Source organism: Balaenoptera ricei, chromosome 1, assembly GCF_028023285.1.
Source record: "Balaenoptera ricei isolate mBalRic1 chromosome 1, mBalRic1.hap2, whole genome shotgun sequence".
NCBI classification, from domain to species: Eukaryota; Metazoa; Chordata; class Mammalia; order Artiodactyla; family Balaenopteridae; genus Balaenoptera; species Balaenoptera ricei.
Genome location: NC_082639.1, coordinates 43,106,363 through 43,117,085, shown reverse-complemented (window position 1 = coordinate 43,117,085; position 10,723 = coordinate 43,106,363). Strand labels below are relative to the sequence as shown.

Genomic DNA, 10,723 nt, shown 5'->3' with positions numbered 1-10,723 from the left:
TTATTCCCCTTCTCTGAGCCATTGTCCTTGATGTTGCCTCTGCCTGGAACACTTGTCTCCAGATCAATACATGGCTTCTCATTCAGATCTCAACCAGTACCAGTCCTGAAGAGGACTTCCACTCTTCTCCCAGCCTATCAGCCTTCCCCCCATCTCTCTCCAACTCTCTAAGTCATAACCTTGTTTTGATTTTTTGAATGCCTATCATTATCTGATATTTGTTTGCTTCCTTAATGATTTTGTCTCCCCCCACTAGAAAGTGAGCCCCACAAGAGCAGGAGACTTGTCAGCCTTATTCTCCACTGTATATCTTCAGCACCTAGCCCAGTGCCTGGCACATAGTAGGACCTCAATAAATAGATATTGAACAGATAAATAGTTGAATGAAGGTGCAGTGAAGGCACTGGAATGAGAAGGCTTGAGTTCTAGCCCCTGTTCCATCTCTATGTGACCTTGGCAAGTCATTTTGTCTCTCAGAGTCCGTAAAGTAAGTCTCACAAGATAACACTGACCTTATAAGGTTAGTGTGAGGATCAAATGCTATAATGCATGGCAAGTTCTTGGTACAGTGCTTAGCACACAATATGATGATCAACTAATATTGGTGCTTTTTTCCCTCTTTGAGCTTCACTTGCCTCACAATAAGTGAAATGATACCGATTGCATGGTATTGGGTCGTTGTAGAAGTGATATTAAGTTACAAGTCTTTCCCTCCTCTGGGCCTTTGCACATAGTATTCCTTTTGCTCCTCTCTCCCCATTTCTTCCTGCCTGGCTAACCTTTGTTGTCACCCACTTCAGGAAGTCTTCCTTGAGATCTCATGCTGATTTAAGGCCTCTTCTGGGCCCCCTCAGGCCCTGGGTGTTTCTGTTAGACAGACATCACACTGTTATTGTCCTGCATAGGCCCTGTGGGTGGATGGGTAGACGGAAGGAAGGATACAGGGATAAAAGGAAAGAGGGATGGAAGGATGGAGGGACAGAGGGATGATGGAAGGAAGCATGTGAGAGCACTTCGAAACAGGTTGCACCAACAGTGAGCAGGCTGGCGGGACCCCAGAGGCCAGCCTGAGCTGGCCCCGCCCCGCCCCACTCCCTAGGGACCCTGCCCTGTAGCTCCCTCAACACTTGGTCGCCTTCCCCCCACCTCCATCCTCCAGCGCTCTCAGCGCGTGGTCCCCAGTCATTGGCTGCGGTCATTATTACCCGCAAATGAGAGACAGTCAGGTGCGGGGTGCAGGTGATCTCAGCCATCGCCCTGGGGCCCGGGCAGAGGCGGCGGCAGAGCGGAGCACCTGGCTAGGCTAGCGGCTCTCCGAGGCTGGGCGTGGGGACCCCGAGCTCCGCGAGATGAAGGGGCTGGCGCTGCTGCCACTGCTGCTGGCCGCCTGCGTGCTGGGGGCGCGGGCGCAGCGCCGGCTCTACCTGCGCGAGGAGTTCCAAGACGGGGGTGAGAGGCTCGGCGGGGCGGGAGGGGATGGGGGGCGAAGGTAGACCGGACCCTACCTGCTCCTCCTCAGTCACCTGCCCCAGCCGTCTACAGTTCAAATCTCTGCTCCTTCCTTTCTGGCTGTGTGACCCTGGGCTAGTAGTTTACCCTGTCTACATTTTAATTTCCTTGCCTATGAAACGAGGACAGCAAAAGGCATCTTGCAAAAATTGTTATGAGAATCCAATGAGATAAGGTATGTAAAGCATCTCCCCTGGTATATAGTAGGTATGCAATAAATGCTTGTTCCCTTCCCTTCATCCTAAAAACAGAAGTGAACTCTGGAGGGAAAATATGAGCGCTAATTGTGATAGTAAAATTTTGTGTTTCATAAAATATCAGAGCTCAGAGGATCTAGGAGATCTCCTTGCCTAGCCTCCTCCCTGGAATGACTCAGGAATATCAGAGAATTAGGGCTTATTTACCAAAGGACAGATGTTCAATGGTACTGTTTCAGCCCACAAAATACTCTTCGTGTGTGTGTGTGTGTGTGTGTGTAAAATCTGATTAGTTCTTTGAGAGTGCAGTGGATAGGGCACTTGCCTAGGAATCAGGATTGTTTGGATTTGAGTCTATATTCCACCATGAAAGTCTGCATAAGCCCTTTCCGCTTTCTGAGATTCAATTCCCTAATATGCAATACAAGTAACATTGTGTCGAGAACAAGCTGCAGAGATGGTTCCGAGGAAGGAATGAATAAGCCCAGGCAAGGGGACCAGACAGGAAAGGGTCAGGGAGAAGGTGAAACCCAAGCAGGGTTTTGAAGGATGAGTAAGAATTTATCTAAGGGGCAGGGATGGAGAGAAGGGTGTTCCAGGCAAGAAGAACAGCACATACAAAGGTTCCCAGTTATGACACAGTCGGCAGTGGCATCTTCAGGAAACTGGGAATTGTGAAGGGGAGGGTGGTTGAGGGGAGGCTGGAGAACAGGCAGGGGCTGGATCAAGGGGGCTAAGGAGCCTGGCCTTTCGCTGAAAGCAGTGGGAGCTAGTGAAGATGGCAAGCTGGGGAGAAACAAGATCTGGCCTGGGTATTAGAAAGAACATATCAACAAAAATGTGGAGAGTGTACTGTGAAACTGACCAAAGCTGAGACTGGAGACAAAAACACCCCAAAAACAAGCAAATGAAAAAACCATCTGGGAGGCTATGGTAATCTTCTTGGTGAAAAGTGGAGAGGCTTGGGGGAGGGGGTTGGTAGGGGGTATGTGGGGAGATAGGGGAAGGGGCAGACAGGAGAGATGTTTAGGATTTGGCTGAAGGGTGGGTTGCAGGAAGCCCTCAGCTTCACTGACTGGCTGTGGTGGAACCTTTTGACAAGGCACAAGCCTCTTCCAAGTGTAGGTTGCTGGTCCCCCATTTCCTAACTGACCTCAGCTATCCTATGCAGTGAACCCTGTGAGGCTAAGCTTCTGACCATTAGCTCCTGCCCCACCTGCCCACCCCCACCTGCCTGGGGTGGCTTTACCCACAACACAATTCTTCCTGTCAGAAGGCAGAGAACATGCACAGATCTGCAGTCACTTCCCCAAGGACTGAACCCTCCTTGCCCAGTGTGGCAAGATTGAAATTCCCAAGGGTGTTATTGACAAATATTTCTGAAATACTCCTTGGAATCAAGAAAAAGGGGCTCTAAGTCCCAAACCCCAAGACAACTGATCATGACCAAAATCCAGCACCTTATGTGCAGAAAAGGCTGCTCTGCCTGATATCACCTCCTCCAGGAAGCCTTGCCTAGGCCTCCGCTAGGTCCCTCAACTTCTATGCTTTCTTTGCGTCAGCCCTACTCACATTATGGTTGTCATTTACCTGATTCTCCTCTGTTTCCAGTGTCAAAGTCAGTGCCTGGCTTAGACAGGTGCCCAGTAAAGGATTATTGAATGGTTGGGGCTTCCCTGGTGGCACAGTGGTTAAGAATCCACCTGCCAATGCAGGGGACACGGGTTCGATGCCTGGGCCGGGAAGATCCCACATGCCGTGGAGCAACTAAGCCCGTGCGCCACAACTACTGAGCCTGCGCTCTAGAGCCCTTGAGTCACAACTACTGAGCCCACGTTCCACAACTACTGAAGCCCATGCACCTAGAGCCCGTGCTCCACAACAAGAGAAGCCACTGCAATGAGAAGCCCGCGCACCACAACGAAGAGTAGCCCCTGCTCGCCGCAACTAGAGATAGCAACAAAGCAACAAAGACCCAACGCACACAGCAACAAAGACCCAACGCAGCCTAAAATAAATAAATTTATTTTTTAAAAAAGGATTATTGAATGGTTGAACTGAACTTACACACACACACACACACACACGCATCCAAAAATCACATCCTATGAAGAAAAATGATGTTCCAAGCAATCTTCCTACAGTAGGACTTAGAGACGTTAATTTTTGATGTCCAGTGCCTACTTTAAAGGAATCAACCCAAAATGTAATTATTATGCTGAAAGGAGAGAGATCAGAGAGATGTGCTGAGGGGCTGATGACTGCGGAGGGTTGGGTAGTGGGGTCACCAGGGTTCTGAGGCTTATCCTCAGAGTAGAAGACCCAGAAACCAAATAGTGTTAGGGTACTCAGACTTGGGAAGATTTAGACGCTGGCTTGTTCTTCCAAACTCATATGAGGCTGGTATACAAACCAGATGTGCATAAATTCATGAGCATCACAGACTTAACATGTCTAAAGCAAACTCTTGTGTTCTACTCCAGACTTGCTCTTCCCCTGGTTTCCTCCATCTTAGTAAGTGACCCAACCATTCACCTGGTTGTTTAGGTCAAAAGTCTTAAGAGTCATCTTTGATTTCTTTTTTATTTATTTTCCCCTCATCGAATCTAGCAACAAGTCCAATTGACTCTACCCTCAAATTATATTCTGAATATGGTATTTTTTTTTTACCTCTCATATTGCTGCCCATGCTAGTCCAAGCTATTATCACCACTCATCTGGACTGTTGCAGGAATTCGAGTGTCTTCTCTGCTTCTGTTCCTGCTTCTCCATAGTCTCTTCTCATCTAAATTTCAGAATGCTCCTTTTGAAATATAAATCAGATTGTAGCATTCTGGAACTTAAAAACCACCACTGTCTTTCTATTAGATTTAAAATAACATCCAGGCTTCTCACCATGACCTACAAGAACCTCTGTGATCTGATCCCTGCCTGTCTCTCCAATCTTATCTCCTGCTTCTTCATTACATTCTAGCCACACTGGCTTTCTTGCTGTTTCTCAGACACTCCAGGCTCAGTCCCATCCCAAGGCCTTTGCACTTGCTGTGATTTCTGCCTGGAATATTCTCTTAGATCTTTACGTGGTTTACTCCTTCTCATCATTCAGGTTTCTGCTTAAATGTCTCTTTAAATGTCGGAGGGGCTTTTCTTGTTCACTCTATCAGAAAGTATCCCCCCATATACATATCTATCCCTTTGTATGATTTAATTTTTTTAAATCAACCTTTTTGAGATATAATTTATATACATAAAATGCACCCATTTGAAGTGTTTCATTCACTGAATTTTGAAAAATATAAACACCTGTGTGACCACCACCACAAGTAATATATAGAACATTTCCATCACCCCTGAAAGTTCCCTCATGAACATTTGCATGCTTAATTTTTCAGAATACTTTTCACTCTTCGATGCATTTCTTGTTTACATGTTTATTCATTGTCTTTCTTTTTCTCCTTGCCATTAGATTCACCTCCTGAGAACACAGTGCTTCTCTGTTGTGTTCATTGCTGTATCTGTAGCCCGCAGAACAAGTACATAGCAGATGCTCAATTATTTTTGAATGAATGAATGAATTGCACTGGGAAATGACCCTTTCGAGAGATCAGAATGCTCATACTAGCCAAGGCAAACACTTCCTGGTTGTCAAGGACCCAGGAAACCAAATGCAGTGAGTCAGAACTTAATCTTTGTTGAATGCTTATTGTGTACCAGTGGATTCTTTTTCTTTATACCTTATTTTATTGAATCTCTCAACAGTTCTGTCAGAAAGATATCTCTCTTTCACTGATGAGGAAATTGAGGTTCAAAGAGGTTGGGTGACCCTCCCAAGTTTACACAGCTAGTGTCAAAAGTGGTTTGGAGGCCAAATAGGCAAACTGGAAAGCATTCATTGCATTTTGCAGTTAAGAGACCATTTCACGACTCAGAGGAGTGGTGGGGGTGGAAGGCTGCCTACAGTAGGTTGAAGGATGGATGAGGACCTGGGGAATGAACAGGACAGCCGTGGGCTATGTTTTGGAGAATGCCGGCTGAGAGAGGAAGTCATGTAGGGCTCAAGTAGGTAATTTGGAATGCAAAGGGAAAGTGAAGGTGGAAGGTTTGGATGACACAGTGGGGCTTTTGCAGAAAGGCAAATGGGCAGGGGAGGAGTGAGCAGAAAGGCAAATGGTCGAGAGGAGTGAGCAAGGTGATGGATCCACATCTCTATCAACTTTACAACCCCTGCACTTGGTACAGTGCCCAGCTCATAGAAAATGCTCATAAAATTTTGTGGAAAGAAGGATGGAGGGAGGGAGGGAAGAAGGAAGGACTGTGAGAATTAGATAGGAAGGAGACAGTTGACTGGAAAAAAATGGAGGGGATCAAAGAACAGGTGTACTTTGAGTAACAGAGTGTGAGAGTTGGAGGATAGAAAGCCACAATCATGGAGGGGGGAGTTTGGGTTTGAGATTTCAGAGGTGGAGCAGTTTCTGGTCACGATAAGGTCCAAGGTGTGAATGTAGGGGCAGATGGCTAAACTGGAATGGATGGAAGGTCACTGGAGATGGGGTGTGTTATTAATAATTGGAAACATTCAGAGACAAACCTAAATATCCATCAGTAGGGGCCCAATGAAGTGAAGTATGATAGAGCCATATAATGTTTGGAAAGTTCTTAATGTCATGGGGAAGTGTTTATGATCTAAGCTTAGTTGTAAAAGGTACAAAATTACATATAAGGCATGTATTGTCACTATGTAAAATATATTTGTGCATAGAGGAAAGGAATAGATGAAGATATACCAAAATGTAAATGGTAAATAATGGAATTTCAGATGACTTTTTTTTTTTACTTTATTTTCTACAATGAACTTGTGTTACTCTTTTAATTAAAAACTATTAAAAATGAAGAGAACTGTTCTGTCTTTCCATTTCTTTCTGGAACTGAATTTCCTCCTTTCGAACTCTAGTTTTTACAGCTAAACTGTATCTGATGCCTTAGGTAACCTTTATTAAGCATAGTTTTACTCACTAGGCATGATGCTTTACACACTCCAATTCTCACCTCCACTCTGTAAAGTAATTATTTTTCCAGTCTACAGACAGTATGACTGAAGCTCAGAAACACTGCATAATGTGTCTGAGGTCACACAGCTATTAAATGGCAAAGTCAGGATTTGAACCCAGGACTGTGTGATATCAAAACTGATTTTTCTCACATTACTCCTGCTCCCCACCCCATTGCCTCCCATGAATCTGGTACTTGAAGGCCTTCTAGCTCACATTTTAAGTAGTGCCTAGCAACCCCAAGAAAGGTAAAGCTTAGATTCTTTGAATGTCAGAACTGAAAGGGCTCTGAAAGCTCATCTAGCCCCAAATGGCCTCCTTTTCCCCATTTACAGATGGGAAAACTGAGGTCCAGAGAGAGGATATGACATGGCAGGACCATTTACAGGTTTGTGGCAGAGCTTGAGTCAGGCTCCTTTCTTTCTGCTGTTTTCCCAGACTATTCCAGGCCACATTGCAACTTGGCAACTAGAGGGTTTTTAGAATTCAACCCTCTCATTGTACAGATGGGAAAACTGAGACCTAGAGAGGAGAGGTGGTTTCCCCAAAGTCACACAGTGAGTCAGTGGCAGAGATGTTTGTTGAACCCAGGTCTCTTACCTCCATAAAGGATGCACTGGCCACTGATGCAAGCTGCCAAGTGTCAGGTGGCCAGCAGGTAATCATACCAGTGGCCTCAGGGACAACATGAGCTTTTGGAATCTCAGACTTCGCATAAAAAAAGGGCACATTAAAATATGTGGGAATTGTGGTTGATTGAATTGGAGAATCATTGAATTAGTGACATAAACAGGTGTGAGGGGGAGAGCTAATGGTGACGGCAAAGACCATTGTCAAAGTACAAAATCAGACAGAAAGAAACCAGAATTCAGATGAGGGACTGAATGATGCAGAAGTCACAAGGTCTGTGTGTGTGTGTGCACGCGTGTGTGTGAATGTTAATTCTGTCAGTTCTCAGACTTGACCATGAAAACTTGGCTGAAGAGACATTCTGAGACAAAGGGCCTCTGTGCCCAGCTGGCTCAGGCTTGCTGAGGAACAGCCTGCTGCTCAGGCTTATGACTGATAAGCTATTGGGACCATCTGTGGATTGTGGATACTTGGACATGCTGGGCCTGAGGAAGAATCACCCTGGACAGATGCCCAAACCCAAGAGGCCTGATCCAGCTGGCCTTTCCAGGTCTCAAGTACAAACTGATGGCAAGGATCTCTCCAGAGGCTGCAGGGATGTGGAGGTGAGAGCAGGAGCCATTGTTAACATACAGAAAAGGAAAAAAAAGGCTGGAGGGAAATATAGTAAAATGTTGACAATGGTCATCTTGGGAGGTAGATTATGGATATTTTTACTGCATGTTTGCTTCCTCTGGGCTTTCTACATCTTCTACAATAAATTATTTACTTTGAAAATCCAAGAAATATAAAATAAGAAAAGCAGATGATTTATTTGTCTGTCTCTCTGTTTAGACCCTGAGCTCTTTGAGGGATTATGTCTTGTTTGTACCCTGGCGTCTAGCACTCACACTGGCACAGTGTAGGTTCTCTGCAAAAATTTAAGTGAAGGACTTAAATTCTATCATAGTTCAAAAATTTAAGTGAAGGACTTAAATTCTATCATAGTTCAAACATATGGGCTCTTGTTTAATGTTCACTTTCTTAGCAAACTTGGCTATCTGCTTCTTAGGGTATAGTTGATTAGAAATGACAGCTTACAAAATGAACGGAGTACCCACTACAATACCCATTCAATGACAGCAAAAAAAATAATTTTAATAGTTATTATTAATCATCATCCTATTAATTAATAATTATTACTATTATCTTAATTAATTTGGTCCTCATGCCAATCTATCATTCAACGAACTTTTATTGAGTACCTACTACGTGCACAGTCTTCCTTTCCTTAAAGAGTTTAAATATAATCCTTATTTACAGATGAGAACACAGATTCAGAAAAGTGATTGACCCAAGATTCTTATCCAGTGCTATTCACCACCTCATAAGGCTTTTTACTACTTGATAAATATCTGAGTGACTATGGTCTATGTGGCAGACATGCAGTTAGACTGGTAGACAGAAAGAAAGGAAAGGAAGTGAACAGGTAAATTGGCAGGCAGGTAAGAGGGACGTAGGTCCACCGGTTTCACAAGAGCTGGGTAGATTGCTAGAGGCAAACACACTGACCTCAGGGAGAAGTGAGTGCTCACAGCTGAACGGGAACAGCGGAGACAGAAAAATTTCAAAACAAACTCACACTTCTGCTGTACATTACAGCCTAGTACAGAGCTTGAGTCTTCAAGAAACTTAAAATTTTGTTTAGGATTCTCTACATAATGGGTCAGGGTCTTCTATAATGTCTACAAAACTTTTCCATTGAAAACGGTAGACAAAATGTTGGTACCTGAAGAGGTAAGCTTTAGTTTATCTAGCAAATTCTCTTTTGCAAAATATAATCTGATGATGTTGAATAAATGTGACAAATATGTATTTTTATCTAATTATGCAAGCATTTTCTAAAGGACCTATTCGGTTCCAGGCTCAGGACTAGGTGCTGGGGAAGGCACAACTTTTACCTTCAAGACTAGAAATATTTCTCTCTTTACCTTTGATATTATGTATCTTTGTATACATATACACATACACAGATTTGGCTTCAAGTAGTACTTATTGAGCACTTACGATGTGCCTGACACTGTGTTGCATGCTGTTTCATTTAATTCTCCCAGAAACGATGAGGTAGGTAAAACCTTTCTATAAATGAATAAACTGAGTCTCAGAGAGGCTAAAGATCCTGCTGTGGAAGCTAGTGGAAGGCATGAGGCCCTAGCCCAGTCTTCTGATTTGAACTACACCACAAGCCAGGCATCCTGCGAGGTACATTTTGGAAATGAGTTCATTTGACAGAAGAATCATTGTTATTTGGCCTCCTTGGTTCTGCATCTTTACAGACGTGGCTGTGATTATGTGCATTTATCGGCTAGATGTGGGAGCACCCAAACACCTGTTATTTTTTGTTGGCTGGATCTCTGGGGACATACAGATATTTGAACAGTTTGAAGGAAAGATTTAACAAGGAAAAAAAGATGGTAGCATCCAACCTTGGTAAATACACTGCTCTCTTCGTCTCAATTAATAAGAGCTCTCCTTGATCTGGCCCCTCTGCCCTGCAAAACCATACAATACTGCTTGCATTTCCCTTGAAACACCATGCGTTTCATGCCTCAGGGCCTTTCCACATGCAAGACATTCTGTTTGGAACACCCACTCCTACCTTTTCTTCTTTTTCAGTTCTTCTTCAGGCATGCCCTCTCTGAAATCTACCCTGACTCTGGAGGGCAGTCAGTGCTTTTCTGAATTTCACTGTCCTGTGTGTCCCTCTATCACTCCCCTTACCACACTGTATTGTAATTGTTTACTTGTCTGTCTTTTCAGACTCTGAGCTCCCTGAAGCTTGTAGGCCCCTGGAGGGACCTTGTCAGATTCAAGTCTGTGCCCCTCGTGCCTGGCATAAAATGAAAACTCAAGAAATATTTGTTGAATGAAGGAATAATGAGCCCAGGATCAGAGTACAGTAGAACTGGGCTCTAGTGTCAGCTCTGTAACTGGCAACTGTGTCCATGAGCAAGTCACTTCCTTCTCTTGGCTTCATTTTCTCTATACACAATACAAGGAGGTCAGGTTAATGACCACGAAGGGTCGTTCTGGCTTGAGCCTTTTATGAGTTAAGATGTTATGATGTTAAGAGGAAAGTATAAAACATTAAAATGGAACTTTATTAACCAGGTGACATTATTCTCCTAACAAGAAAGGCTCCTTATTTGAGGACATCTTAAACTGTGGCAAGTTAGATTTGCATCAGTACTGTTCACCCAGAAAAAATGATTAGTGATAAGAAGTTCTGAGTTCTGTTCTAACCTCTCCTATCATAAAGTTCAAGGTCAAAGCTGTAAACTGTTTCAACATGCATGCCAG

The 10,723-nt window shown here is 44.1% G+C and overlaps 1 protein-coding gene across 1 annotated transcript in view; it reads left to right on the top strand.

Annotated features, from left to right (window-relative positions):
• The first annotated feature begins 1,349 nt into the window (after window positions 1-1,349).
• LOC132358571 (calreticulin-like) overlaps window positions 1,350-10,723 on the top strand; it is a 29,011-nt gene continuing 19,637 nt past the window's right edge. The window contains 1 exon segment of the mRNA XM_059912203.1: window positions 1,350-1,449. Within this exon segment, the coding sequence (XP_059768186.1) occupies window positions 1,350-1,449 (100 nt within the window).